The sequence below is a fragment of the Salmo salar genome, chromosome 25, assembly GCF_965601325.2.
Source record: "Salmo salar chromosome 25, fSalSal1, whole genome shotgun sequence".
In the NCBI taxonomy this organism is placed as follows: Eukaryota; Metazoa; Chordata; class Actinopteri; order Salmoniformes; family Salmonidae; genus Salmo; species Salmo salar.
Window position 1 is genome coordinate 14,998,854 of NC_138315.1, and position 26,147 is coordinate 15,025,000.

Below are 26,147 nucleotides of genomic sequence, written 5' to 3' on the forward strand. Positions count from 1 at the left end.
AGTACATTAATGTATTCATTTAGGATAGGGTTAGTAGAAGAAAACAAGCATCACTAAATAGCTACATTAGATTAGTGATTTGCAAGCATACACACCAAAAGGTTGGAAATCATTCTTGGATCCTGAAAAATAGTTGTTGCAGGTAGAAACAGAAATCTGGTTAGAGGCAGCATTTTAGAGACGGTTAAGAGAAGGTCGGCTGTAACCACAATCACATTCAAGACAAATCAACAAAGATATTAAAGGAAGATATTTCTAGATAGACGAGACAAACAACGTTCAACAAAACAGGCACTACGTGGGGCCACTAAGCACCATACCGCAGACTCTCTCTAGCTCGTCGCTTCCGTCCACACAGTCATTGTCATTGTCACACTTCCACTGAGCACGGATACAGCGTCCATTCATACAGGTGAACTGGCCTGCCTGGCAGCGGGTCCCGTTGTCAGGGATACAGTGCTTGTTGTCGGCCAGGTACCACCGACCCTCTGAGGGACACTGACACTCAGCACCCTGGGGCCCTGAGGAGAGGGGCAGGGGGACAGGCATCAGACGGATGGGGTGGTATGATAGCCCAACACACATCACCCCAAAACAACATAACAACATCAAAACAATACGATGCTCGAGAAAATGACATTTTCAAAGGAAGCTCGGTCCAACCCCCACATTTAGCTACGAAGCTACAGCCTGCTTCTATTCGATCAGGAAACCTGAGGGTTAAAGTAGGGCCTAACTGCTAGTACCTGGGGTACAGATGTGACTGCAGCCTCCGTTGAACTGTTGACAAGGGCTGTTGCACTGTTGCTGCTTGTTGCTGGCCAGCACGTGGACATCCATGGGTCTGGATGGAAGGTTCTGGGTCATCACCCTCTGGTCAGACCCATCGTGCTTGTTAGCCCGGTAGATACTGCGTGTGTTCCAGTCAGTCCAGTAGATGTACTGGCCATACATGGTCATGGCGAATGGGTAAATGGCTGTGCTGACGATGATCTCCCGATTGGCCCCAGTGAGAGAGCAGCGCTCAATCTTCTGTCTGATAACCAAAACCAGCACATATCATTACCATCAATACAATCTGACAATGATGGATTTGTGAGAAGAATGTAGAATTATTAGAAGAGGGTCTTACAGGCTGGCATCTGCCCAGTACAGTCTCTGCTCTTCATAGTCCAGGGTTAGTCCATTGGGCCACACTAGACTGCTGTTTACAATCTCTGTCCTGAAGTTCCCTCCCAAAGTAGCACGTTCAATCTTTGCATTGGTCCCCCAGTCTGTCCAGTACATATACCTGTATGACATGGAAATAGAATAGATTCCCCATTTTTTTTATCCATGACGGTACAGTGTACATTGAACACATGCTGAATATCTATTGAATATACTGAGCGAGCGCTCTTGTTATCATTACAGAAGGAGTGAAACGGTATCAGCATTCTTGGCATTTCTGGCCAGTCTTACCCCCTGCAGGGATCCAGCATGATGGCTCTAGGTCGGAGCACGCGGGCGATGATGGATCTCTGTGTCCCGTCCAATGCCATGGAGCTGATTGTCTGGTTGATGTAGTCACTGTAGTAAATCCTTTTGTTGATCCAGTCATAGGCAATACCATCAGGAGCTCCTAGATCTGCATGGGCACAAAACACAGCACATAGAAAAGTACTGCAATAAGCAAATAGCCCAAAAAAAGCTGTAACCAGATTACAGTATGATGTTGCAATGTAACGGAACAAATCCAGTTGTTAGGTGTCTTACCAGAAGCCACCGCTACTGGAGGTGAGGTGGGAGAGGACAGACTGATGTAGCTAATCTTGCTGCTCCCAGCCCCTGAGCTCTGGGTGAAGTAGATCCTATTGTCTGTGCGGTCAAAGTCCAGGGCCACGGAGGTGCGGGGCACGTTGACCACAGGGAAGGGCAGTGCGTGGTCGTCCGGGTCCAGACGCAGACTCCGCACCGTGCTCTCTGTCGTATAGATGAGGTAATCATCCCGCGACACCACACAGCCCGCGTTGTCCGCCCCCAGGTTCCCAAAGGCACAGCCACACTTCTTGGTCTGGCTCCCGGGGAGGGCAAAGCAGAAGTGGGCACAGCCCCCGTTGGTCTGCAGGCAGGGGTTGTTGTTGAGCTGCTGGGCCGAGCTGGGCTGGATACGCTGGTCGTAGATAGTCACGTCTCTCAGCATGTTAATGTTGTCTCTGATGACTGTAGGCTGCTCTGTACTGCCAGGCTCCTTACTGGCCTGGAACACCTTCTTCAGGTTCCTGTCCACCCAGATGATGCTAGTCTCAAACACAGTGATGCCATAGGGAGTTGGGTAGCGGCTCCCGTACCTGACTATCTCTGTTTCTCCCCCCTGAGGGTTGACCCGGGCTATCATATCCAGAGAGTCATCCACCCAGTAGACATATCCAGTCTGGAAGTCCAGAGCCAGACCTCGCGGGGTTATAATCCCAGACGACACCAGCACAGTGCGGTTGGTCCCGTCCAGCAGAGCTCGCTCAATCTTGGGGTTCTGTCCGTAATCTGCCCAGAACAGGTATCTGTTTTTAGGGTCCACCACGATGTGGCGTGGCATGTCCACTTGAGTCTTCAACAGCACACGTCGGAAAGTTGTGTTTAAGCGCAGAACCTCCACATAGGTCTCCGTCAGGAAAGCATTCGTGAAATAGAGGTTCCCTGAAAAGCACAGCCAAGTTGATATATATAAATAAAAGGGCAATGGAGATTAGATTATCTAGGAAGAGCCTCCGGTAATGCAGATGGTATTGAGTGGTTGTATAAGGACAGAGTAAGTCCGCTAATTTGAATAGTCACCAGGGGCTGGTTTCCTAGACCCAGATTCCTGGACTACATTGCACTTTCAATGAGAGATTTTCCATTTTAGTCCAGAAATGTAATCTGTGTCTGGGAAACCAGCTTCTGTTTTGTGTACCCATAAACTGAATAATTATTGGCCACACTACCAAGATCTGCAGCACTCTCCATTCCAGTCCTCACTTCTTTCTACTCACCTGACTGAGAATAATCCAGCCTGTTTTCTGGAGTCAGACCCTGTGTTAAAGCCTCTTACACAGTATCCCTGGATACCTACTGTTGGCTGACCTTTACTTTCTCTACCTGCTGGCATCATTTAAACACTTTTCAATTGAGCTCTCTGAACACGAACCCAAAGCGGATGCCCTACCTGCAGCCCAGTCCACAGCGATGCCTCGTATCCCGTTGCGGCCGATTCCAGATGTGACCACACTGCGGAACCCTGCTCCATCGGGCTTGATCCGGCGGATCCCGTTCTGAGAAGTCACAGTGCTGCTGAAGTCACACCAGTAGAGGAACCCCGAGGGCATGTGGATATCCACATGTAGAGCATTACGTCCTACACGACACAACCAGAGAGGTTAACCATAAACAAGGGCATTGATGTGGTGTTGTTTTTCCTCTACTAATGAAAAGGCTGAACGACACATTTACATCTGAACAACACCCACCTCTCCCAGCCACTGGCACCATGGCCTCAGAGTGGTCAGCCCCCTCCAGACTGAAGCCTTTGAGGGCAGTTAGCATGGAGATGACCACGTAGGACTGGTATGGAGCACAGGTCCTGTTGTTAACGCTGAGCTTGAAGCCAGTAGCACAGGCACAGGTATACAGGCCTCTGGGCCGCGGTAGACACAGGTGCTCACACGCACCAATGTTGTTGCTGCAACCGTTAGAGGTACCAGCCGAGACTGCAGAGGCAGACCACAAGGTGGATTAGAACATGGCATTCATATAAAACAGGAGTCTGCACAAATAGAACTACAAATTCATTAACATTTCTAAAAGTTCTAGGTCAAGGACAACAAGGGTAGTCAGGAACTTTTCAAAATTAGACTAAACTATGTTACAAATTACAATCCTGGAACTGAGAACTTGTGCCTCATTTCTGAGCCGTCACTGGAAGAATCTGGTGCAAACACAATTTTGATACATCGTTCAAGGCTCAAGGCTTGATCTATTCCCAGAAACCATGTCACTTACAGTATCCCCAGCAAACCGGGAACATTCCCAGAACATTAGCTTACATTCCCATTAAGTTTAAGTTAAGAGTTGTATCTAACATTAGGATGATAACATCCCAAAAACATTCAAATAATGTTTTTGATAACAAAATCTTTCTTTTCTTCAACACATTTTCCAAATGAAATATCCTTGGAATGTTCTCCTAACATTCACTAAAATGTTGTGCACAATGTCTGTAACAAACACCACAGAACATTCCTCAAATGTAATAATGTTCCAGTATTGTTTTGGTTCTGTGAAAGTTCCCTGAACATTTGCTAAGTTGCAGTAAATGTTCTCATAACACAAAAACTGTCCAGTCGCGCTGATGTTTATACAATGTTTGTATAAAACATTCGCCTGATGTTGCAAGAATGTTCCCAGAACACATTGCGTCTGCTCTTTAAAGGTTCCCGGAATGTTTTATAAAGTTGTGGGAACAGTCTGGTGGGAATATTGTGGGGACATCACAAAAGAAATGTTCCTAAAACACAAAAACTGTCCAGTTGTGCAGATGATTATACAATGTTTCTTTTAGGGTACAAAAAACATTTACCTGATGTTGCAAGAACATTCCCAGAACATATTTTTATGTACTTTATACATTCCTATAACATTTATTTAGGTTGTGGGAACATAGTGGGGATATGACAAGAGCTTCCCAAAACACTTAAACTGTCCAGTTGTGGTGATATTCAGATAATGTTTGTATCAGGGTGAACAACACATTCCTTTGATGTTGCAAGAATGTTAACAAAACAGGCTTTCTGAGTTCTTTAAAAGGTTTCCAGAAGATTTAATTAGGTTGTGGGAACAGAGTGGGTACATTAGAAGACATAGGTTCCCAGAACACAAAATATGCTCAGTTCCCACCAGACTGTTCCCACAACCGAATTAAACATTCTGGGAACCTTTAAAGAACAGACTAAATTAGTTCTGGGAACATTTTTCTAACATCAGGTGATTGTTTTTCGCAGCGTAAAAGAAACAATTTGGAATCATCTGCACAACTGAAATGTTTTTGTGTTATGAGAACATTTGCCACGACCTAACAAATGTTATGGGAACTTTCACAGAACCATTTTTTTTTTTGTACGCTCTGTTTTAGGAGACAAACGGACACTGCTTGTTCCATACACAATGCCCAGTGTTCCTTATGAGGGAAAAGTAACTGGCCATCTAATGCTCCCCTCCATCTCCCACATAATTACCCAACAGCTATCAAAAAGACCAAAGCAATGCCATAATTCAGCAATGCTATATCTTTGCCAAAAAAAAGCATAACGGCCAAAATATATATGTATGCATACTGATTAAACACTCAACAAAATAAATGTAAAAACTCCAGTGCACTGGTAATCTTGATGCTTCCAACAAGTTCATGTATCTTAATAAACAAACGTTTCGGTCTCAATCAACCTTTCGGTCTCAATCAATGGAGTGGGGTTCATATTTGTTTGGCCGTACCATAAGGTCCCTCAGATACTCACTCTCCCTGTAGTGCACCTTCAGTACTCTCAGTCCAGACACGTTGTCCCGCAGCACCACCTTGTTAGCCCCGGTGGCCTTGTCCACTCGCTCTATCACCTCAAAGTCCCGGTCGGTGAAGTACAGGAAGCGCTCATGAACAGCAACGCCCCAGGGATGGGACAAGCCTGTCACTATTGTGATGCGATTGGTCCCGTCTGGGTCGCCACGCTCAATCTGTGGGGTTTTAATAACATCAAGACTGCCCTTAATACCAGATTTAATGTGTAAAATATATGCATAATAAGCAATGAGTTGGACTACGTGAGGGTATTTTGTTAGAATCAGTTACATATGAATCATAGGGACCATAGAGCACCCTATTCCCTATATAGTGCACTTTAATTGACCAGAGCCCTATGGGCCCTGGTCAAAAGTAGTGAACTATATAGGGTGGCATTTGAGACGCAGGCATAGTGGTTGAGGGAGAGATGACCCACCATTCCGGTGCCTGTGACAGCCCAGTACAGCTTGTTCTCTTGTATGTCCACAGTGATGAACTCCACATGATCCAGGTTGTTGGTGAACAGGGTGACAGGGTTGGAGCCGTCCATGTCTGCAGCCGCCACCTTAGCAGGGATGCCACTCTCTGTGCCCTGGTCTGTCCAGTACAGTTTCCTAACAGAGAGAGAGAGACACAGCTATGAATACAGCCCCTCAGCATCTCCATCACCTCATATGAGAACATCTACAACAGATTCAATCCAAGTCCACGTGTGAGATTCAGAGAGAACGATATGTCTTAATCATGCCAATACACATTTGATATGCTGACGGTGAATAGTTGATATGTGCACTTTTTGCCTGGTGGTGGCTTGTTGGAGTGTGTAGTGTTGTGTACAGTAACAGCGCTAGGTCGCTCTCTCTGGGGGTGGAGCAGATGGCATTCAGGCAGGCAGGCTGAAGGGGGTGAGTGACTGTGGGGATGAGCCAGAGCAGTGTTAAATGGTGCTTACCCACGTGCCGGGTCCACAGCAATGCCAACCGGAGAGCCTGCGCCAGTCGGGGAGCCATTATTGGTGATTAGAGTCTTTCTGTACTGCACCTCCCCTCTCAGTCTCAAAACCTGACAAAACACACACACGCACAGATCAGATGTACCCCTGACAGATAAGAGGACTACTTTATTTTCTAAATACGATGTTCACTGTCAGTAGTGTACCACTCATTTTCAGAAATAACTTCATTGTTATTATATACAGGAGCATAGAGGGGGGATGTTTCAGCTCACCTCAATAGACTGGGTGGCTGGGTTGGTGTAGTACAGGTTCTCTGTCATCCAGTCCAGGGCCAGGCCCACAGGGGAACCCAGAATGGCTGCCGGGGCAAACTCTGTCCTGTTGGTACCGTCCGACTTCACTCTGTGGATCTCACCCTACAGAGGAGAAGGGACAGGGTTGGTCAGAGCCTAGGGACAGTAGAGTAGTCTCACTTCAGGTCTCTGTTTGTGTGGACAGTGCTAACACGTACCGGGTGCTCTACCCAATAGATGGTCCGCTCAATGTCGTCAAAGTCCACATCATATCCATTCTGAAGTCCAGCAACTGGGACCATGGCATCGTTGCTCTTGTCGTCCGGGTTCAAGGACATGCCGTAGATGACACTGTCTCTCACCACCACCAAGAAAGGATCCTCAACTGCAGGAAAACACAAGTATTCATCACCAAAAACATGGTGGCTCCGAATGGACATTTAGCCTATTGGACATATAGCCTATTTGGACATATAGCCTATTGGGCACTGATTTCGTTTTAAAAAACAGGTAAAATACCACAGTATGTTGAAAGAAGGTTGAAAGAGGAGGGGGTTCAGATGGTCTGGTGTAAGCTTATTCCACAGTATGATTTGCTTTGTCATCAGAGATTAGAATCAATAGATAGCTCGGGGGCATTTTCATTCTTGGGTAATCATCACCTCTCATGGGTGAATGCGTTCTGCATGGCTAGAAAAAGCTCAAGCCCTGAGATGGGTTACGCTGTTGACCTAAACACGACCCTCTAGACTTCACATTAAAGGTCCCTTGTCTTATTGAAACCCTAGTCACACTTTAATGATCCTCAATATTTACCTCTGGAATGGGATTTTACAACAGAATTTAAATGGGATACTGTTGACAAGTCCTTAGCCTCTAAAATATGAGTCCGGCATTCTAGATTTCTTCTTTTATCGACTGAGAGCTGGATATGCCCAAATAAATATGTTTGAAAAACAGCAGCTCTCTATTTGTAGGTTTTAAGCATTCGTACCAATACCTACACCATGAATAAATACTTTATACGTTATGAGAATTACAATCTATCCGTTCCATCTGACCTCACTTCCTTTTTAATGAAACTGTGAGTGATGAGTGTTTCCCTCAGGTTGGCATGGAGCTTACCTCTGGCACAGGTGAAATTGTCTGCAGTCAGGGTCCAGCCTGAGGGACAGGCACAGGAGTAGTAGCTGGGCCCAATGGCCGAGAGCAGGCAGATATGAGTACAAAGCCTCCTCAAGCAGTGGTTTTCACCTGCACACAGATCCAATAACACACACACAAACAAGACAAAAATCAACAGTGTTCAGTATCCTCTTTGTTCATTCTGAAATGTCATTTAAAATACAATGGCAATAGTGTACTGTGCCAATACTAGCTTACGATATCAACATGTCTAAGATGTATTTGTAATTGGCCTACCATATGTCCTAGAATGTTATTGATCAGTGGTGGGTCCCTGTCCTACCTGCAGGCTGCCTGGCCGGGTGTACCGCCACCAGGCCCATGGGCTGAGGGAGGTTGTAGAGCATCACTGTCTGGTTCTCCCCGTGCCACTTATGGGCTCGGATCACACGGTTGATGTATCTGTCGGTCCAATACACAAAATCCTCAAAAATGGTAATTGCGTGGGGATGTTGCAGTACCTTTTTATTGAGAGCAGCAAAAGACAAGAAGTGCATTTTATTGATATTATTCCACACAGATGGTAAATCGGTAAGTTATGTTCTGTATGCAATGCTAATGTTTTCCTAGTTTAATCTATATCAATCAGGGGCGCAACTTTCACTGGGGACGGGGGACATGTCCCCCCCCCCCCCCACACATTCTGAAATTGCATTTTTGTCCCACCCAGTTTTATCATTGGAATGTGATACAATATGATAAAATGGTGTGCTTTATGACCATGCCGACGCCTCTGAGCGATCAGGTAGGCTGTTTGGAGTGTTTATCCGACTGGATAAAAATATAAATAATAACATATAAAAAATATATGTCCCCCCACTTCTAAAACCAAAGTTGCGCCTCTGATATCAATTATATCAATGTAAAGAAAAATCTATAGAAAATGCCATGTATCCTCACCAAATCGCTGGCCAGAACTTGTTTCCTGTTGTTGCCATTGTAATCACAGTAGTCAATAAAATCCAGGTAGGCATCAGCGAAGTAGAGCAGATTGTTGGGATAGTCAATGGTTAGGCCGTTGGGCCAGTACAGTTTGTTGCTTATGATGGTTGTCCTCATCTTCCCGTCCATGCTGGCCTTCTCAATGCGAGGGTTCCTCCCCCAGTCTGTCCAGAACATGAGGTGAGCACTGCACAATAGATCAACTGTTATAGTTACAGTCAATTACATTTGTATTATTGTAATTCAAACGTATCCTCCTTCTCTGCCAATATGTATGTCCACTGTAGATGAGCCTCACCTGTCCCTTGGGTCCAGCACCAGGGCTCTGGGATTGGTCACGTTCTCACTGACCAACACAGTCCTGTGGGTGCCGTCCAATTTAGACACCTCGATGGTCTCCAGAACATAGTCAGTCCAGTAGAGATTCCTGCCCACCCAGTCCACTGCCAGGCTCTCTGTCACTGTCACTCCACTGTCAAAAACCTGTCAAATCAAAACACAGGTTTAAGTGATTGGAGAATGTTTGTGAGAAATGGAAGGACAGTCAGTAATCAGTACTCACCACGGCCCTGTCAGAGCCATTTTTGTGAGCGCTCCATATTCTGTCCTGGCTGGTGTCAGACCAGTACACACGGTCAGTCACCGAGTCAAAGTCCAGGGCCACGATGTTTCGCCCATCCCGGACCAGCGAGCGGACCACATTGGGCTGAGTGGTTATGTCATCGGACACAATCTGATTTCGGCTGGCAACTAACAGGAAAGCCTCACGTGAACCTGTGAACAGAAACCATCCTCTTCTCACCTGTGCCTTCTAATTCAAATGAGACTACTCATCAGCTATAGAACATTCTACGGAGGACTTCCCAAACTTCAAAACACGATAGACAGAGCTACTCAGATATCCACAGCAGGGGATCAATGCAGCTTTGTTGAGAATAATGGCGAATTGAATTACAGGGCTTTTTCGCAAGATATCTGTGATGGGCTCATGTCAGGTGCACTACTCATAAACAAGCCCTTTGTTGCTGATTATGTCCTAATTACCTAAAGAGAGAGTCAGTGAGTGGCATATATGTCATTCGTCTTATCTGGGGAAATCAGAGCAGAGTGGGAAGAGAATGGAGAAGAGTGAGTCTGTCCGCCCGGTGGTCTGAGACCGAACACCGACTCCATTTAGATCATTCCTGTCCAGCCACTGGACGGTTTATCATGTCTGTGTGGGCCAATCAGATGTACTGTATCTGGAAGACTGGACTTTATCCACAGATGGAAGATGTGTCTCATATTTTGAAATTAGGCCAATTATGTTTAGAGGAAACATAATTGAGTATGTTGTGGACCAAATGGATTGGTGAAATAAAATGCCATTGCATCCAAATGTAAGTGAGTAAAAGTTTATAAGAGTTAAAATTATAGTGTGGCAGATGCAAATTCTCTTCAAATACTCTATGGTTAACCACACACACACACACACACACACACACACACACACACACACACACACACACACACACACACACACACACACACACACACAAACCGTCTTGCTCCTCACCTGAGACCTTGCATGTGTGTTGGTCAGCCTCCAGAGTGTATCCATCTGAGCAGTGACAGCGGAAGGAGCCTCTCTCGTTGAAGCAGTGCTGACTACACAGCCCAGGGGGGTTACACTCATTCAGGTCATCACACGTCTTCCAGTCATTACTCAGCTGGTAACCCAGGGGACATGTGCACTGGGCCCCAAACGGACCCTGGATGCAGCCGTGGGTGCAACCAGCGTTGTTGTCTGTGCAGCTCTCCTGATCTAGGAGGGTCAAAAGAGGAGTGAGTTAATAGCTGTCATTCTTAAAAACAGACGGTAAGAAAATGAAACACCTTGGTGACATACGTTACAGGCAATGTGGATAAATGAATCAAATGTATGAAGGCAATGCATCTACTATAGCTAGCTGCTCAACGAATCACAGTGCTGCAAATAGAGCATCAACACAGCACCCCAGAAAATATCTATAGACTTTCTATTTTGTATCAAATTATACCATTTTTACATTCTGAAACACATTTACTACATTTGTAACTACAGACAATCATTTAATTCTATCCTCCAATTGTGTTTTGCAACACTATACCCATATTCAGAGGGTTAGTGTGGATGGCAGGTTTGGGATGAATCAAAGCTACACGGGTGAGGTTTAACCAATGATTGAGGTTGTTCCTACCTGGCAAGGGCTCGTCTGAAAGCAGTGAGGACGGCAGGAAAGGAAAATCATAGATCACTTTTAAGTTATTACAGACCAAATCAACACATGCATGATTTGAACACAAGATTCCAAGCATAACAAAAATTCTTCACAAACATTAAAACGCTCTATTGGTTTTGACCAGGAATGCCGTGAAAAATATGTCTAGATTTCAAGTGACCAGTGAACCTAGAAAATTACAAAAAGAAAATGTTCAAAGAGTGATTTTCGTAACCACACTATTAGAATGCTGGCCCAAAAGGCAGAGAAGCAGAGATGGTGACTTACTGCAGAGCGGGGACTCGTCCGCACCATTGGGACAGTCAGGATTGTTGTCACACACCCTGCTGATGTTGACACACACGCTGTGGCCCGGGCACTGCCACTGCCAGCTGGGGCAGCGGAAAGGTGGCGTGGGGCAGTCTCTCTCGTCACTCATGTCCCTACAGTCGTTGTCCCCATCGCAGAGCCACCCGCGGTACACACAGTTGCCGTTGTCACAGCGGAACAGGGTGGTGGGGCAGGTGCGGGGGGGACAGACGTGGTGCTCGTCTGAGCCGTCCTCACAGTCCGGGTGACCGTCACACTCCCAGGTAGAGGGGATACAGCTGCCGTCCGACTGGCACTGGAACTCACTCTCATGGTGGCACATCCCTGGGGGTCTGGTGGCTGGGCACAGCAGGAGAAGGCACGGTCAGACAGTGTAGTGAAGTGTGGCTGAAGCTCGGGAGGAAGCCACAGCAGAACCTCTGTGATGACGTCACCTCATTAAGAGTAATGGTCAAACTGCTGTGCTCCAAGACCAGTTGGTCGAGCAACTCCGCATAGCAACCGATCATTGCATTTTATTGTGACTCAAAACAATGAGGATGTATATTTACGACAGTCATCGAATCTGTACTCTGTATTAAAACACACCATTTCTGAAACATTTGTAATGACTCATTTTGTTTTTGAAACATTCTACCCATATTCAGAGGGTTAGTGTTGGCAGGTTTGGGATGAATGACAGGTACACGCGTGAGGTTTAATCAATGATTGAGGTTGTTTCTACCTGTTAAGGGCTCGCGATCGTCTGAAAGCAGTGAGAAAGGCAAGAAAGGAAATACATAAACTGGTCATCCTATACTGAACAAAAATATAAATGCAACATGCAACAATTTCAACAATACAGTTACAGTTCGTATAAGGAAATCAGTCAACTGAAATAAATTCATTAGGCCCTAATCTACAGATTTCACATGACTGGGAAGGGGCGCAGCCATGTGTGAGCCTGGGAGGGCATTTGCCCACCCACTTGGGAGCCAGGCACACCCAATGGGAAGCCAGGCTTAGCCAATCAAAATGAGTTTTTCCCCACAAAAGGGCTTTATTACAGACAGAAATACTCCTCAGTTTCATCAGCTGCCGGGTGGCTGGTCTCAGACGATCCCGCAGGTAAAGAAGCCGGATGTGGAGGTCCTGGGCTGGCGTGGTTACACGTGGTCTGCAGTTGTGAGGCCGGTTGGACGTACTGCCAAATTCTCTAAAATGACGTTGGAGGTGGCTTATGGTAGATAAATTAACATTCAATTCTCTGACAACAGCTCTGGTGGACATTCCTGCAGTCAGCATGCCAATTGCACACGCAAAACTTGAGACATCTGTGGCATTGTACTGTATGACAAAACTGCACCTTTTAGAGTGGCCTTTTATTGTCCCCAGCACAAGGTGCACCTGTGTACTGTTCATGCTGTTTAATCAGCTTATTGATATGGCGCACCTGTCAGGTGGATGGATTGTCTTGGCAGGAGAAATTCTCGCCAATGGGGATGTAAACAAATTTGTGCACAAAAATTGGAGAGAAATAAGCTTTTTGTGCGTATGGAATATGTCAGGGATCTTTTATTTCAGCTCATGAAACATGGGACCAACCCTTTCCATGGTGCGTTTATATTTTTGTTCAGTGTATTTTCTTGAGACTCAAAACAAAGAGGTTGAATACTTACGACAGCCAGACTCATCCGAGCGATCACTACAGTCAAAGACCCCATCACAGCGGTAGTAGGAGTTGATACACTGATGTCCATTGGAACACTTGAACTCATAGAGAGTGCAGTTGTAAACTGAAAAAACAACAGCATAGTGTGAGGCTGAGATATTGCAAACAGTGTGGATGGAGGATGCAGTTCAGAACATGCAAAGTCATTGTGAGTACTGTATAATACACACGGAATGAGATCAATGGCATAAGAAGGAATATCAAATGCGTGGGTTGATTCAATTGACTTGAAATGATGTGCCACTTGTTGTTGGTGCTTTCTAGCTGTGTTAGTTCCTAAATACAGTCCAGTGTTGAGAGGTATACAGAGACACTCACTGCAGCCCTGTTCATCAGCCCCATCCATACAGTCTCTGTCTCCGTCACACACATAGCTGGGGCCTATACAGCGGTGGTCTGGGCACTGGAACTGTTCCGGGTGGCATGTCCCACTGAGGTCTGCCAACACAGAGAGACCAATGGAGCTAACAGTTAGATCCCAAAAAGACACTCAACAACAGAGGAATTACTCCTACAGTAAATGTGTGGAAATAAAAGTGATCCTTAGACTAGGAGACTCACTGCAGTTGGCCTCGTCGGAGCTGTCCCCACAGTCGTTGTCTGTGTCACACACCCAGGTGTGTGGGATGCAGCGGTGGTTGGCACAGGTGAACTGGTTGGCCGGGCAGGTGCCAGGGTTCTGGGTGGGGCAGTCCCGCTCGTCACTGCCGTCGAAGCAGTCGTTGTGCCCGTCGCAGTGCCAACCACTGGGCACACATTGCTGGTTGGCACATGTGAACGCCCTGGGTGAGCAGGTGGTGTCTGAGAGAGAACAGGAAGGATTAATGAAACATAAATGTTTTGCTTCTTGCTAACACTGTAACAAGCCATTTAAAGTATACTTACATCTAAGTATAAGTATATTAAACATGAATACTATTGCCCCAATAAAGTGCCTCCAGTGACATACTAACAGTTAGTATACGCCATTGAAACAGAACATAATGCATTACTATGAGCTCTTCCACAGTTGGCCTCATCACTGTTGTCATGGCAATCGTCAACGCCATCGCATCTGTAGTTCTGAGGGACACATTTCCCGTTGGTGCAGGAGAAGGAGTTGGCACCACACTGCAGCGTGGGGGGCTCGTTGGAAGGGTCCTCTACACACGTCTGCTGGTTGGGCGCCAGCTTCAAGCCATACGGACAGCCACACACCCTCTGGGAGTCCGGTGCCGGGAAGCAGAAATGGCTGCAGTCTCCATTAGGGTTAGTATTCCTACTGCAGAAGTTGGAACCTGAGAGGGGTAGCAAAGGATATCATTAATGAGTACAGTGATGGCCACATAGATATCCTCCATAACATAAACACTGCAGCAGGGAAAGCAATGAAAGAGGTGCTCACCGGTCTGGGAGTTGGAGTTGAAAGATTTGACGTGCATGATGTGGCTGATTCCCCTCCTGATGATGACCATCTCTCCCCCGTCAGTCTTGCGCACGCGCACGATCCCACCCAGGCGCCAGTCAGTGAAATATGCATAACCTGGATGGGCCGAGCAGGAATGCTCATGAAAGTGAGACCCAGCGTTGAGAATATCAGAGCACGACCTATGACATTAGCTATTCTGTCTCTCATCACCAGTGAACTAATGTTTGAGATGACACGGTATTTGCCAATTCTAATGATCACTATTCGAGCTTGTTTGACAAGTAGTAATGACATTTTAACGATGAAAGCGTTTATACAATAACAAGGTGGCTTTACCTACAATTGATGGAATAGTGATGCATACCGTTCCCTATGCAAATTGAATTAATGGGAAAATTTGAAGATTTAGTCACCTCCAAAGATGGTGAGACCAAAAGGATGTGAGATCTGAGTGATGCGCTCCAGAGACAGCCTGTTCCGTCCATCAAAGGTGCTGTGTTCGATCTTATCAAAGAAGGCATCCACCCAGTAGAGGCGCATGGAGCTGGGGGGAGACAGACATTATTAAACACTGTTGCACAGACATACTGTCAGGAGGAGGATTAGTGAAGATCATTCTGATAAGACGCTTAATGGGATCTTAGATGGGTGAACAAAAACATGATGTCAACTTATCACACATGGTGGCACAATGTTGCAATGTAGTGACAAAGTCAATCCTAAGGATCTAATTTGTTATTCATTAAATTGCTGTCTGTTTTCTTGACCGAGTTTTACTGGAAGAGGAAGAATGTCGTATTTTGAGGCCATTCCTCGGAGACCTTTGGCTTACCTCCAGTCGATAGCCAGGCCGTTGGGCCAGCCAAGTGTAGTGTTAACAATCGACAGGGCATGTGACCCATCACACCAGGCCCTCATAATCTTCGCTGGACGATACCAGTCGGTCCAGAAAATATACCTGCCAAATAAAACATACACATTAACCAACCCTCACACTTATATGGGAAAATATTATAATGTCTGTTTCACCTCAACCGAAGTAGACTCTGGCTTTAAGCCCACTTCAAAATCTTCTATGAACTGAGAAATATAGACAGTTTATTTGAGAGCGCCACAGGGTTTTTCCGTTTAAGCTAAGTTCTTAGTGTCCACTACAATACCGGCCTTCATGCATCACTAATCTAGGCTATTGGACCCAGAGGCCTTATGATTTTGTAGCTATTGGAAATGTCCCACGAGCACTAAATAAAGACTCCTTTTATCAGGTTTGGGGTTTAAAGTGTGAACAATCTATGAATGAGCCGGTACCTCTCGCATTATGCTAGGTGTGACTAGACATGGGCCTCTGAGACCTGCTGGTTCTGGCTAATGCCCTCACTAAATTGTGCTTGCCCAGGAACATTTCAGTTACTTGACCGATTTCTCACACTATCTTTGTTTCCTTTTGACTTCCTATGGTGCTTTAAATTAATCTAAAGTAAATATAATCTGATTATCATTTATATAAATGAACTGAATAGAATCAAACATTTAAATTAGGATATTATTCTGTAAAAAGCATGCATTTCTCGGTAAAGTCAACCTTCTTCATGCAGCAACAAGGTACAGAACCCTATCATATCTGCTATATATCCCTCCCTCTCTCATTTTTGTTGCCACAGTCAGGCTGGAAGTGGCACCAAACCTCTCTCCCTGACCCCTCCTCCTTAATCCCAGCCCAGCTGTATTTACCCAATCACAGGGTGCACCACGATGGACCTGGGGCTGTTCAGGTTGCGTATGATGGCTCTCCTGGACTGATCGGCCAGCTTCATGACTGAAATACTCCTGTAGCGCGGGTCTGTCCAGTAGAGGTTCTTTGAAATCCAGTCGTAAGCCAAGTCCTCCACGCCGTCCACTCTATTGGCAGCTAGCACCTCTCTGCCTGTGCAGATCAAAGCAGCGACACCGCCATTTAATACAGAGATGAAAGAGGAACACATTTAAGTAAATAGACTGTCAGCTTGCATTTGCCCTACGTAGACCTGACAGAGAAAACTAGGGCTGGTCAACCCTATGTTGCAAGAACAACACCACTGCTCAGAGCAGTTTGTGGTTTCATTTTATCCTGGAAATTCTTTCTTCGTGGATTTATCACATAGGTAACTTATTTTACAGGGCTATCGAGTCGTAAGTTGGAAGATAAATGAAGTTTAATTCCAAAATGCTATAAATACATTTTCAGAAATGTTGGTGAATTAGCTTTTATTGTTTAAAGAAATTATGAAAGAGATTGGTGTATTCTTACACTATCTAATCATGGCATGGTGTTGTTCAATGACATACATGTATTTGTTTAAAATCTATCAATTGATGGTTTCATTTCAGAGAGACAAATAATCATGTTTTTTTGCTAAATGCTATATATCCGCCTCTCTCAGAGAAATAATTAGTACTGCTAGGTTTAACACAGTCAAATGTAACGAAAACTATATTTTTAATAAAGAAATATACAAATGATACAATATTTTTCAATACAGTAATATGAGATCTGTATGTAAAACTTTTCCAATTGACATTTTAGTCATGTAGATGTTCTTATCCAGAGCGACTTAAGTAAGTGCATTCGTCTTAAGACGGCTAGGAGAGACAAACACATAGCACAGTCAAATGTACAGGATACAAACTTTCCATTCCAGCTAAACAATGGATATATAGTGTTTAGCAAAAAATCGTAAATCTATTAATTATAAATCTGAGAACTCATATTTTACACACACATGAAGGTACCCATAAGCAATCATTTCTGATGAATGAACACAAATGTGAAAAATTGGTGGTTATAACGTTTTGGAAATAAACTCTTCAAATATTGAAGCTTCTACAACTTTTAGTAATTATGTGCCCAGTGTTTGTTTAATTACATTCTGGAGGCTGACTTTGAGCTGTTACGTGATAATTTCACTGCTGTCCATGCACCTGTCCACTCCCTACCTCCCTCTCTACCTCCCTCCCTCCTTCCTTCCCTCCCTCCCCCATTGCACTGCCCGGCTCCAAAAGGCACTCCTCTAACTGACGTGGTATAAGCTTGGCTGGATCACATGCTTGAGCTCTCTGCTTGAAAGGATATTATGTAGGGTTGTAAATATGGTTAAAAAAATAAATATAAACAAATATTTCCATGATAGTAAATGAAAAGTATTTCTTCACATTATAATAAATGGAGAAAAAAAACACTCAGTGATTATGAACTACAAACTCAGCAATAAAACAATATTTAACATAAATATTTCAATTTCAATTTCATTTAATTCTACATACAGTATCGAGTCATCGATCCAACCAAATAAAATGTAGGATGCTCTCACCGGTGCCGTCCACTTTCTGTTTGTAGATGATGTCTTTAGCCGTGTCTGAGAAGAAGATAGCATTGTCTTCTGCGCTGAAGTCCACCCCAACGAAATAGGAGGGTGTTCCAGTGACAGGGAGGATAACATCCTCCTGAGAGGACAGGTTGAAGGGGATGCCTCGGACAGCCAGCTGGCTGGAGAAGAGCAGGAACTGCCGCACCGCTGGAGAGAGAGAGAAGAAGACACCCACCATAAACCTCCAGATAACACATCCTATGTCACACCACATTGGCACTCACAGTATAAAGAGCACATATAAAGGACACAGGACAGTAAAGTGTCAAGACAAAGTCCAACGTAAATAGGGAAAAAGCTAAACGCGGTTTGTGTGTTGGTCTTACCAACACATCTCTTGCCATCAGCATGCAGGTCGTAGCCCATGCAACACCTGCAGCGGTAGCCCAGCCCTTGGTTGTCTGACCTGTGGCTTAGAATACAGATCTGCTCACAGCCGCCCCTGTTTGCCCCGCAAGGGTTCGACACTGTAAACACAACACACACACGCTCAGTCACTGACAGAACATACAGAGGTGGGACAGATCAGTGGAGTATTTGTAGTAGTGATATGCTTACCATACGGTTGTCTTAGTTGGTGTACCACTTGCACTCCATGTGGGGTCTGAGATGTAGTGTAGACCACCTGAGGGTTAGTGTCACTGAACTTGTTGGCTTTCATCACGGCCATCTTGGTCCAGTCAGTGAAATACACAATGTGCTCAAACATACTGATGCCAAAGGGGTGAGGAATCACAGCACCTCCATGAACCACTGTTTTCCTGAAAGGGGGATTATAAAACAAGGCTATATCCATCCCATTTTCATAGAGATCTGCAATGTTTTCCGTTCTTACATATTGTCTTCAGACATTTGGCCAAACAACATCTCATTTGAGCTCTTTCGTAGGGAAAATATCTGGTATGCTTACCTATGAAGCCCATCATATGTGGTGGTTTCAATATAGTCGTAGCGGCTGTCGACCCAGTAGACCCGCTTGGCATCAATATCGAGTGTGATCCCTGCTGGCCAGCCCAATTTAGTCCTGATGATCCCATAGCGATTGGTACCATCCATGTATGCCCGCTCCAAACCTGGCTCTCCATTCACAGAGTCCCAGTCTGAGAAGAACAGGAACCTGTGAAGAAATGTATTTTGGTTTAGTTAGGTACAGGTTACCAGTACAGTAGGCTGCTGTGTACTGGATGCAATATAGAACATTGGTAAACTAGATTTCAAGCAGCGAAGTTATTCATCCCTCTAGCTATAAAATGACCTGGTAGTCTTAAACAAATCTACTTTGAAACAAAAGTATACACCTCACACACATGGTTATGGGCTTAAAAAAGAAGACACCTGTAGCATGGCAGATATAGTGTTGAAATGTATTACATTTTGAGTTTGCATCTCAATATTACACTTTATGTACAGTTGAAGTCGGAAGTTTACATACACTTTGCAAAAGTTTACAAAACTCGTTTTTCAACCAATTCACACATTTCTTGTTAACAAACTATAGTTTTGGCAAGTCGGTTAGGACATCTACTTTGTGCATGACACAAGTAATTTTTCCAACAATTGTTTACAGACAGATTATCTCACTGTATCACAATTCCAGTGGGTCAGAAGACTGTGCCTTTATTAAACAGCTTGGAAAATTCCAGAAAATGATGTCATGGCTTCAAAAGCTTCTGATAGGCTAATTGACATCATTTCAGTCAATTGGAGGTGTACCTGTGGATGTAGTTCAAGGCCTACCTTCAAACTCAGTGCCTCTTTGCTTGACATCATGAGAAAATCAAAAGAAATCAGCCAAGACTTCAGAAAAAAATGAAGACCTCCACAAGTCTGGTTCATCCTTGGGAGCAATTTCCAAACTCCTGAAGGTACCACGTTCATCTGTACAAACAATAGTACGCAAGTATAAACACCATGGGACCACGCAGCCGTCATACTGCTCAGGTAGGAGACGTGTTCTGTCTCCTAGAGATGAACGTACTTTGGTGCGAAAAGTGCAAATCAATCCCAGAACAACAGCAAAGGACCATGTGAAGATGCTGGAGGAACAGGTACAAAAGTATCTATATCCACAGTAAAACGATTCCTATATCGACATAACCTGAAAGGCTGCTCAGCAAGGAAGAAGCCACTGCTCCAAAACCGCCATAAAAAAGCCAGACTACGGTTTGCAACTGCACATGGGGACAAAGGGTAGGCTTGCAAGCCGAAGAACACCATCCCAACCGCTAAGCACTGGGGTGACAGCATCATGTTATGGGGGTGCTTTGCTGCAGGAGGGACTGGTGCACTTCACAAAATAGATGTCATCATGAGGAAAGAAAAGGATGTGGATATATTGAAGCAACATCTCAAGACATCAGTCAGGAAATTAAAGCTTGGTCACAAATGGGTCTTCCAAATGGACAATGACCACAAGCATACTTTCAAAGTTGTGGCAAAATGGCTTAAGGACAACAAAGTCAAGGTATTGAAGTGGTCATCACAAAGCCTGACCTCAATCCCACAGAAAATTTGTGGGCAGAACTGAAAAAGCGTGTGCGAGCAAGGAGGCCTACAAACCTGACCAGCTCTGTCAGGAGGAATGGGCCAAAATTCAACCAATTTATTGTGGGAAGCTTGTGGAAGGCTACCCGAAATGTTTAACCCAAGTTAAACAATTTAAAGCCAATGCTACCAAATACTAATTGAGTGTATGTAAACTTCTGACCCAGCGGGAATGTGATGAAAGAAATAAAAGCTGAAATAAATCATTCTCTCTACTATTATTCTGACATTTCGCATTCTTAAAATAAAGTGGTGATCTTAACTGATCTAAAACAGGGACTTTTTACTCAGATTAAACGTTAGGAATTGTGAAAAACTGAGTTTAAATGTATTTGGCTAAAGTGTACGTAAACTTCCGACTTCAACTGTATATCACAGAAAAGTGAAATATAACAAAACTGCTGGACATAGAAACACAGGATTTTCGGTGGCTTCAAAAAAAAATGTTTATTAATTATGAAATTACGAAAAATATTACTAACATTCCACACATGAGGCCACTAGGTCATTTGACTGCAGGAAAGGGCTACCAGAAGGTGAGACATAAGCAGATTTCCTTTTTTAATTGAGTCTGAAACACATACTGTACATCCTCTACTGTCTTTGTCTCTGGGTCTACAGGTGGGCCAGCCCTAAATCCCACCGAGGTAGAACAAGTGTCTACATTTAGTATCACTTCCTAATTTACCTGGAGCCACTTGGCTCAGTCTCCCCTCTCGAACAGTACTATTGGATTACAATGAGGCTCATCACTTTTAATACTGCTCACTAATCCCCCAGGACAATCTTCTAATCTCTCACCCTTATTACTTCCTACCGGTGCAGCATGAGAGAGAGATGGCGAGAGAGAGGGATGGAGGGATGGAGGATGGGGAGGTCCCCTCTACTCACCCCACAGTTGGGTCCAGAGCCAGCCCTCTGGGGTTTCCCAGATTCTCTGCGATCAGCGTCACCCGGTTATTCCCGTCAAAATCCACCATGTCAATCCGGTTGACGCTTGACTCCACCATATACAGTTTATTGTTCACCCAGTCCACGGCCAGGTTCTCAGGGTAGTCAACTGATACATTTAAAACCACCTGCATATTGGAACCGTCCATATCCACCGAAAATACCTACCCACAAAAGAAAGGATTGTTTTTAAGAGATTAGCCCTTTTGGTGGTTATGGCTCCAGAAAGACATGGAGATAGAAAAAAAGAGGCATTCCGAGAAACAGGGATGGGATATGTCACCACAATACCCATGAAATTAGAAGGAAATTACTATCATTAAGTCTGAGTTTTGGTTGCTTGTCTGGCTTCCATCTTGTCTGTCCAGTAGCATTCTAGTAGCAAATCTGGCATTACTCATCTCGTATGTATATACTGTTTTCTATACTATTCTACGGTATCTCATTCACTTAATAATGTTTACATATCATACATTACTGAGCACGTATGTATATACTGTTTTCTATACTATTCTACGGTATCTCATTCACTTAATAATGTTTACATATCATACATTACTCATCTCGTATGTATATACTGTTTTCTAATTCATTCCTACTTAGATTTGTGTGTATTGGGTATATATTGTGTAATTGTTAGATATTACTTGTTAGATATTTCAGGGAAGTTAGGAACCAATATACACAGGCAGTTAGGAAAGGCAGTTAGGAAAGGCAGTTAGGTAAGCAAAGGCTAGCTTTTTCAAACAGAAATTTGCATCCTGTAGCACAAAGTCCAAAAAGTTCTGGGACACTTTAAAGTCCGTGGAGAATAAGAGCACCTCCTTCCAGCTGCCCACTGCACTGAGGCTAGGAAACACTGTCACCACCAATAAATCTACGATAATCAAGAATTTCAATAAGCATTTTTCTACGGCTGGCCACGCTTTCCACCTGGCTACCCATACCCCAGTCAACAGCTCTGCACCCTCCACAGCAACTTGCCCAAGCCTCCCCCATTTCTCCTTCACCCAAATCCAGATAGCTGATGTTCTGAAAGAGATGCAAAATCTGGACCCCTACAAATCAGCTGGGCTAGACAATCTGGACCCTCTCTTTCTAAAATTATCTGCCGCAATTGTTGCAACCCCTATTACTAGCCTGTTCAACCTCTCTTTCGTATCGTCTGAGATCCCTAAAGATTGGAAAGCTGCTGCGGTCATCCCCCTCTTCAAAGGGGGAGACACTCTAGACCCAAACTGTTACAGACCCATATCTATCCTACCCTGTCTTTCTAAAGTCTTCAAAAGCCAAGTTAACCTCTCTAGGGTAGGGGGCAGTATTTTCACGGCCGGATGAAAAACGTACCCAAATTAAACGGCCTACTACTCGGGCCCAGGAACTGGAATATGCATATTATTAGTAGATTTGGATAGAAAACACTTTGAAGTTTCTAAAACTGTTTGAATGATGTCTGTGAGTATAACAGAACTCATATGGCAGGCAAAAATCTGAGAAGAATCTAACCAGGAAGTGAGAATTCTGGTGCTTGTAGTCCTTTCAAGTCATTGCCAATGGAACACACAGTGAGTTAGGGTTCATTAGATGTCAACAGTCTTTAGAAAGTTGTTTGAGGCGTCTATGATGAACAGAGACCAAACAAGAAGGTTGGGAAGTTGTAGACCCATCAGTTCATTGGCGCGCGTTCATGTGAGAAGCGACCTGTGTTCCAAAACGTTTTTCAAGACACAGGAACCGTCCGGTTGGAATATTACTGAAGTTTCACGTTCAAAAGGCCCTAAAGATTGATGCTTTACAACGTTTGACATGTTTGAACGAACGTAAATAGATATTTGTTTTACTTTTCTTTTCGGCGCGATTTCTACATTTGGAGTAGCTGAACTGAACGCGTGAACAGCAAGGAGCTATTTGGACATAAATTATGGAGTTTATCGAACAAAACAACATTTATTGTGGACCTGGGATTCCTGGAAGTGCCTTCTGATGAAGATCATCAAAGGTAAGGGAATATTTCTAATGCAATTTATGATTTTAGATGACTCCAAAATGGCGGCTATCTGTATTGCTTAGTGTATTTTTCTGAGCGCAGTACTCAGATTATTGCAAAGTGTGCTTTCCCAGTAAAGTTATTTTGAAATCTTTCACAGCGTTAGCATAAAGGAGATGTTCATCTATAATTCTTTGAATGACAGTTTAATATTTTATCAACGTTTATGACGAGTATTTTTGTAAATTGTAGCGCTGCTTCACCGCTAGTATTGGAGGCAAAATATTTTCTGAACGTCACGCGCCGATGTAAAATGCTGTTTTTAGATATAAATATGAAGTTGATCGAACAAAAAAATGCATGTATTGTGTAACATGATGTCATAGGAGTGTCATCTGATGAAGATCGTCAAAGGTTAGTGCTGCATTTAGCTGTGTTTTGGGTATTTGTGATGCATGCTAGTTGCTTGGAAATGGCTGTGTGGTTATTTGTGTCTATGTACTCTCCTAACATAATCTAATGTTTTGCTTTCGCTGTAAAGCCTTTTAGAAATCGAACAACGTGGTTCGATTCAGGAGAAGTGTATCTATAAAATCGTGTAAAATAGTCCTATCTTTGAGAACATTGAATTATGACATTTTGTGGTTTTAAATTTGGCGCTCTGATTTTTCACTGGCTGTTGAATAGTGTGGGACGATTTCGTCCCACCTCCCCTAGAGAGGTTAACAAACAGATCACCGACCATTTCGAATCCCACCGTACCTTCTCCGCTATGCAATCTGATTTCCGAGCTGGTCATGGGTGCACCTCAGCCACGCTCAAGGTCCGAAACGATATCATAACCGCCATCGATAGAAGACAATACTGTGCAGCCATCTTCATCGACCTGGCCAAGGCTTTCAACTCAAATCACCGCATTCTTATCAGCAGACTCAACAGCCTTGGTTTCTCAAATGACTGCCTCGCCTGGTTCACCAACAGCCTTGTACACTCAGATAGAATTCAGTCTGTCAAATCGGAGAGCCTGTTGTCCGGACCTCTGGAAGTCTCCACTCCTTCTGTGGCCTCCAACTGCTCTTAAATGCAAGTAAAACTAAATGCATACAGGGTTCAATTCTCGGGCCGACTCTTTTCTCTGTTTACATCAATGATGTCGCTCTTGCTGCTGGTGATTCTCCGATCCACCTCTACGCAGACGACACCATTCTGTATACTTCTGGCCCTTCTTTGGACACTGTGTTAACCTCTTGGCGTTCCCCTAGGATAGGGGGCGCTAAAGCGATTTTTGAAAAAAATTCGTGCCCATTTTAAACGGCCTCCTACTCAAACTCAGAAGCTAGGATATGCATATAATTAACACTTGTGGATAGAAAACACCCTAAAGTTTCTAAAACTGTTTGAATGGTGTCTGTGAGTATAACAGAACTCATATGGCAGTCAAAACCCCGAGACAGATGGAAACAGGAAGTGGAATTCTGAATTGCGAACTCAACTTCATCACGTTGCCTATTAATCACACCGTGAGCTATGGTTCATTGAGCACTTCCTATTGCTTCCACTAGATGTCCCCAGTCTTCACAAATTGGTTTGAGCCTTCTACTGTTAAAATTGAATGAATGAGACGCTGTGGAACGTGGTCACATGGAGAGGGCCATCACCATTATGACGCCGGCGCCCCTGGTTACCCTCCCCTTTCGAAACGTTTTGAAACACAATGCAATCGTCCCCCTCGAATCTTATTGGCTATCTTGTTGAAAAACGCCCTGAAGATTTATGTTATACAATGTTTGACATGTTTGAACGAAACTAAATGGGGAAAAAATGCATTTTCTCGAAATGGCTGTCCCGTGGCCGACGAAGCATTTGGATCAGCCTTCAGACGCACTAACAAGAACAAGCTCTTGGAACATAAAGGAGTCATTTTTTCGAACGAAAATACATTTGTTGTGGACCTGGGATTCCTGGAAGTGCTTTCTGATGAAGACAACCAAAGGTAAGTGATTATTGACAATAGTATACAAGACTAGATGTGATATGCGATTGTTCCAAGATGGTTAGCCTATTGCTATTGCTAGCCTATTGTTCTGAGTATCGCATCCCCTTTTATCGCAAAGTGTGATTACCCAGTAAAGTTATTTTTAAATCTGGCATTACAGGTGCTTTCAAGAGATATTCATCTATAAATCTTAGAATGACAATATTACATTCAAAAAATGTTTTCGAATAGTAATTTAGTAAATTGTAGCTCTGTTTCATCGGATGCATTTGAGGGAAAATAGTTAGTCAACGTTACGCACCGATGTAAAATGCTGTTTTTATATATAAATATGAACTTTATCGAACAAAAGAATGCATGTATTGTGTAACATGATGTCCTAGGTGTGTCATCTGATGAAGATTGTCAAAGGTTAGTGCTGCATTTAGCTGTTTTTTGGTTATTTGTGATGCATGTGGTTGGTCGGAAAATGGCTATGTGGCTACTTTTACGATATACTCCTCTAACATAATCTAATGTTTTGCTTTTGCTGTAAAGCCTTTTTGAAATCGGACAACGTGGTTCGATTCAGGAGAGGTGTATCTATAAAACGATATAATTAGGAAAAAAAAAAGAAAAAAAAAATATTATTA

The 26,147-nt window shown here is 43.9% G+C and overlaps 1 protein-coding gene across 8 annotated transcripts in view; it reads right to left on the reverse strand.

Annotated features, from left to right (window-relative positions):
* The window catches only part of LOC106586206 (low-density lipoprotein receptor-related protein 2), a 64,659-nt gene that overhangs the window by 22,684 nt on the left and 15,828 nt on the right, over window positions 1–26,147 (reverse strand). For 4 of the 8 annotated variants that reach the window (XM_045707398.2, XM_014173224.3, XM_045707397.2 and 1 more), the window contains exons 10-43: window positions 21,473–21,696; window positions 18,948–19,154; window positions 18,596–18,798; window positions 18,364–18,504; window positions 17,981–18,184; window positions 16,365–16,557; window positions 15,466–15,591; window positions 15,047–15,177; window positions 14,610–14,747; window positions 14,218–14,502; window positions 13,787–14,026; window positions 13,544–13,663; window positions 13,173–13,289; window positions 11,473–11,853; window positions 11,164–11,178; window positions 10,500–10,748; window positions 9,507–9,718; window positions 9,243–9,427; window positions 8,903–9,131; window positions 8,286–8,463; window positions 7,943–8,071; window positions 7,036–7,202; window positions 6,797–6,940; window positions 6,522–6,631; window positions 6,006–6,183; window positions 5,529–5,742; window positions 3,486–3,725; window positions 3,185–3,373; window positions 1,756–2,676; window positions 1,462–1,627; window positions 1,133–1,291; window positions 747–1,036; window positions 321–521; window positions 96–122 (exon numbers count right to left, since the gene is read on the reverse strand). In XM_045707398.2, the coding sequence (XP_045563354.2) occupies window positions 96–122; window positions 321–521; window positions 747–1,036; window positions 1,133–1,291; window positions 1,462–1,627; window positions 1,756–2,676; window positions 3,185–3,373; window positions 3,486–3,725; window positions 5,529–5,742; window positions 6,006–6,183; window positions 6,522–6,631; window positions 6,797–6,940; window positions 7,036–7,202; window positions 7,943–8,071; window positions 8,286–8,463; window positions 8,903–9,131; window positions 9,243–9,427; window positions 9,507–9,718; window positions 10,500–10,748; window positions 11,164–11,178; window positions 11,473–11,853; window positions 13,173–13,289; window positions 13,544–13,663; window positions 13,787–14,026; window positions 14,218–14,502; window positions 14,610–14,747; window positions 15,047–15,177; window positions 15,466–15,591; window positions 16,365–16,557; window positions 17,981–18,184; window positions 18,364–18,504; window positions 18,596–18,798; window positions 18,948–19,154; window positions 21,473–21,696 (6,913 nt within the window). The remainder of the gene's footprint in view (window positions 1–95; window positions 123–320; window positions 522–746; window positions 1,037–1,132; window positions 1,292–1,461; window positions 1,628–1,755; window positions 2,677–3,184; window positions 3,374–3,485; window positions 3,726–5,528; window positions 5,743–6,005; window positions 6,184–6,521; window positions 6,632–6,796; window positions 6,941–7,035; window positions 7,203–7,942; window positions 8,072–8,285; window positions 8,464–8,902; window positions 9,132–9,242; window positions 9,428–9,506; window positions 9,719–10,499; window positions 10,749–11,163; window positions 11,179–11,472; window positions 11,854–13,172; window positions 13,290–13,543; window positions 13,664–13,786; window positions 14,027–14,217; window positions 14,503–14,609; window positions 14,748–15,046; window positions 15,178–15,465; window positions 15,592–16,364; window positions 16,558–17,980; window positions 18,185–18,363; window positions 18,505–18,595; window positions 18,799–18,947; window positions 19,155–21,472; window positions 21,697–26,147) is intronic. The other 4 variants (XM_045707402.2, XM_014173223.3, XM_045707399.2 and 1 more) reach the window with 3 other exon arrangements.